General features: G+C 47.7%; 1 protein-coding gene across 1 annotated transcript; it reads left to right on the top strand.

Annotated features, from left to right (window-relative positions):
* Positions 1-1,043: 1,043 nt before the first annotated feature.
* LOC127340515 (uncharacterized) lies at positions 1,044-1,847 on the top strand. The gene has a single exon (XM_051366258.1). The coding sequence runs from the start codon at positions 1,044-1,046 to the stop codon at positions 1,845-1,847; it is 804 nt and encodes a 267-aa protein (XP_051222218.1).
* Positions 1,848-2,401: the final 554 nt, after the last annotated feature.

Genomic DNA, 2,401 nt, shown 5'->3' with positions numbered 1-2,401 from the left:
GTGGGATCCGGGCGGTCCGGGGAGGGTCCACCACGGCAAAACATGGATCTAACAGGGATACTTGTTTGAGTCTTCATTCTCATTTTCCGTTTTCCTTTCTGGTCCATATTTAGGCGTCTAGCCCAGTGATGGATCTTGAACTATGATGCTACACGATAGGGTAAGGGAGAGATGATGTGATTGCGAGAATTGTTTGTGAAATTTGAAACACAACAAGGTTCATTTGTAAAATGCACCGGTAGTCCACCTTGTGGTCAGATATGATACCTTAAATTTTCATCCAAAGACTACCTTCGTTTCATAGGATATGTTCTCGGGTGTGTGTGTGTGGGTGTGGGTGTGGGGGGGGTATGTGTGCTAGTTTTAAGTTGAGGGGTGTTGCATGAAAAATCTGATGGTTGTGGATTGTGGGGTTATATACTATTTTCAAGTATTACATCCATCAAAAAAATAGGTGTCTTAATTTTTTTAAATATGGATGTATCTTTTTTTTCGAGGATGATACAGATGTATCTAGACACACTTTAGTTATAACCACATCTATATTTAGAAAAAAAACTGAGACATCTATTTTAAAACGGATGGAGTACTTTTTTCTGAAGGGTACTATGTTCTAGAAGAAAAAAATAGTATGTTTGTCAACTAGATCGGGCCGAGCCAAATTGCTGTGGCAGGATCTCCAACGCACCAAGCCATACGTGAAGCCCAACATCTCATCTGCTTCCCCCTCCACTGCTGATGCCGGCGGCGGCGCTAATCCCATCTCATCCTCCCGGCGACGAATCCCCTCCCATCACTCCTCTCCTAGGGTGCCTCAATGGATACCTCCTCCTCTGCTGCCCAATGGAGGGACTGGTCTGGTCTCGGGGATGGGCCAGCAGGGCTGATCGCCGAGCGTGTCCTCGCCTACGACGTCGGGGACTGCGTGCGCTTCCGCGCCGTCTGCCGCCCGTGGCGGCGGTGCTCCGCTGACCCCCACGCGCACGGCGGCCTCGACCGCCGGTTCCATCCCTGGCGCTCTCGACCGCCGCTCCTTCCTCAACATGTCTACCGGCCAGTGCATCCAGGTCGACATCCCGGAGCTCCGCGACCACGAGCTGCTCGCGCCCACCCCCGAGGGCCTCCTTGTCTTGATCCACGGCCGCAAGCACATCCGTCTGCTCAACCCACTCACCCGCCACCTCACCGAGCTCCCACCGATCACCACGCTGGTGGCCCGAAGGGACCACCACCGCCTTCTGGAGCAAAATCCCCATTTCATGACCTGCTTCGCAGCGTGGGGCTCCGGCGTTGCAGATGTTTCTACTACGTTCTTGCTCTGCTTCAGCAGGCTATGCATGCTTGGCATGGCCAAGCCCGGGGACGACCAATGGACATCGCTACAATACGATAGCGATGGCATAACAAGTGCACCCCTAATGTTTGCAGGCCTCTTCTACTGCGTTACACACAATGGTGTCTTGGTGCTAGACACCGATCCAGATATGCCACGGCTGAAGGTGGCTGCCAAGCTGAAGGGTATGCATGTCTCGCCAATTGCTGACACTGTGCATCTTGTTAACAACCATGGGGAGCTACTGCTGGTGCATCGTCACAGGGAACCATTGACACCGAGGAACAAAGTGGATCGGTGGTACAACACGTATCGAGTGGATTTGGACACCGGGACACTACTCCCTCTCAAGAGCTTGGGCGGCGCAGCGCGTGCAATTTTCATGGGCATGGATTGCTCTCTCTCGGTGCCTCTAGATGTTTTCCCCTCCGGCTCCATTAGTGCTGACACCATCTACTTGAGCTTCGACTTCTCCGAGAGAAAACTGTTAAAGGTTGGAGCATATCATCTGTAACATCCCAAAAATTTCAAAACAAAACAAATGATTTCCCTAGTTCCAAATTTTGGAACCAACAAAAACTTTTATTAAATTAAGTTTGATACATAGTGATCTTGCTTAAATCTTGTGCTATTGCCATGATTGCTTGTTAAAGTATTTTGAAATGATCTTAAACCCTAAACCTCACCCCTCTTTTCACCACCCAAGTTAAAATTAAATAAAAAGAAATTAAATAAGAAAAAGGCATATGTGCCTGTGGCTATATTTATAAATCTTTACCCTAGACTTTCTACTTTGTTTAGAGGTTTGGAAAACCTCCATACACCTTACCTAGTACTTATCAAACCAAATCCAAGTTGAATCCAAAGAAAATAAAAAGAAACTAAAAATGCCATAGAGGCATATGAGAGAAAAATGCATATTTATGAATTTGGGAATCTTGACCCTAAGACATGTTGTGAATGGTTGGATCACCCCTCTATACCATTTCAACACTCCACAACCCCAATTGGGTCAAGCCAAGTCAAATTAAAAATCAAATGCAACATATGCATAGAGGCATATGTGAC

The sequence above is a fragment of the Lolium perenne genome, chromosome 3, assembly GCF_019359855.2.
Source record: "Lolium perenne isolate Kyuss_39 chromosome 3, Kyuss_2.0, whole genome shotgun sequence".
NCBI classification, from domain to species: Eukaryota; Viridiplantae; Streptophyta; class Magnoliopsida; order Poales; family Poaceae; genus Lolium; species Lolium perenne.
This window is presented reverse-complemented; position numbering and strand designations above follow the sequence as displayed.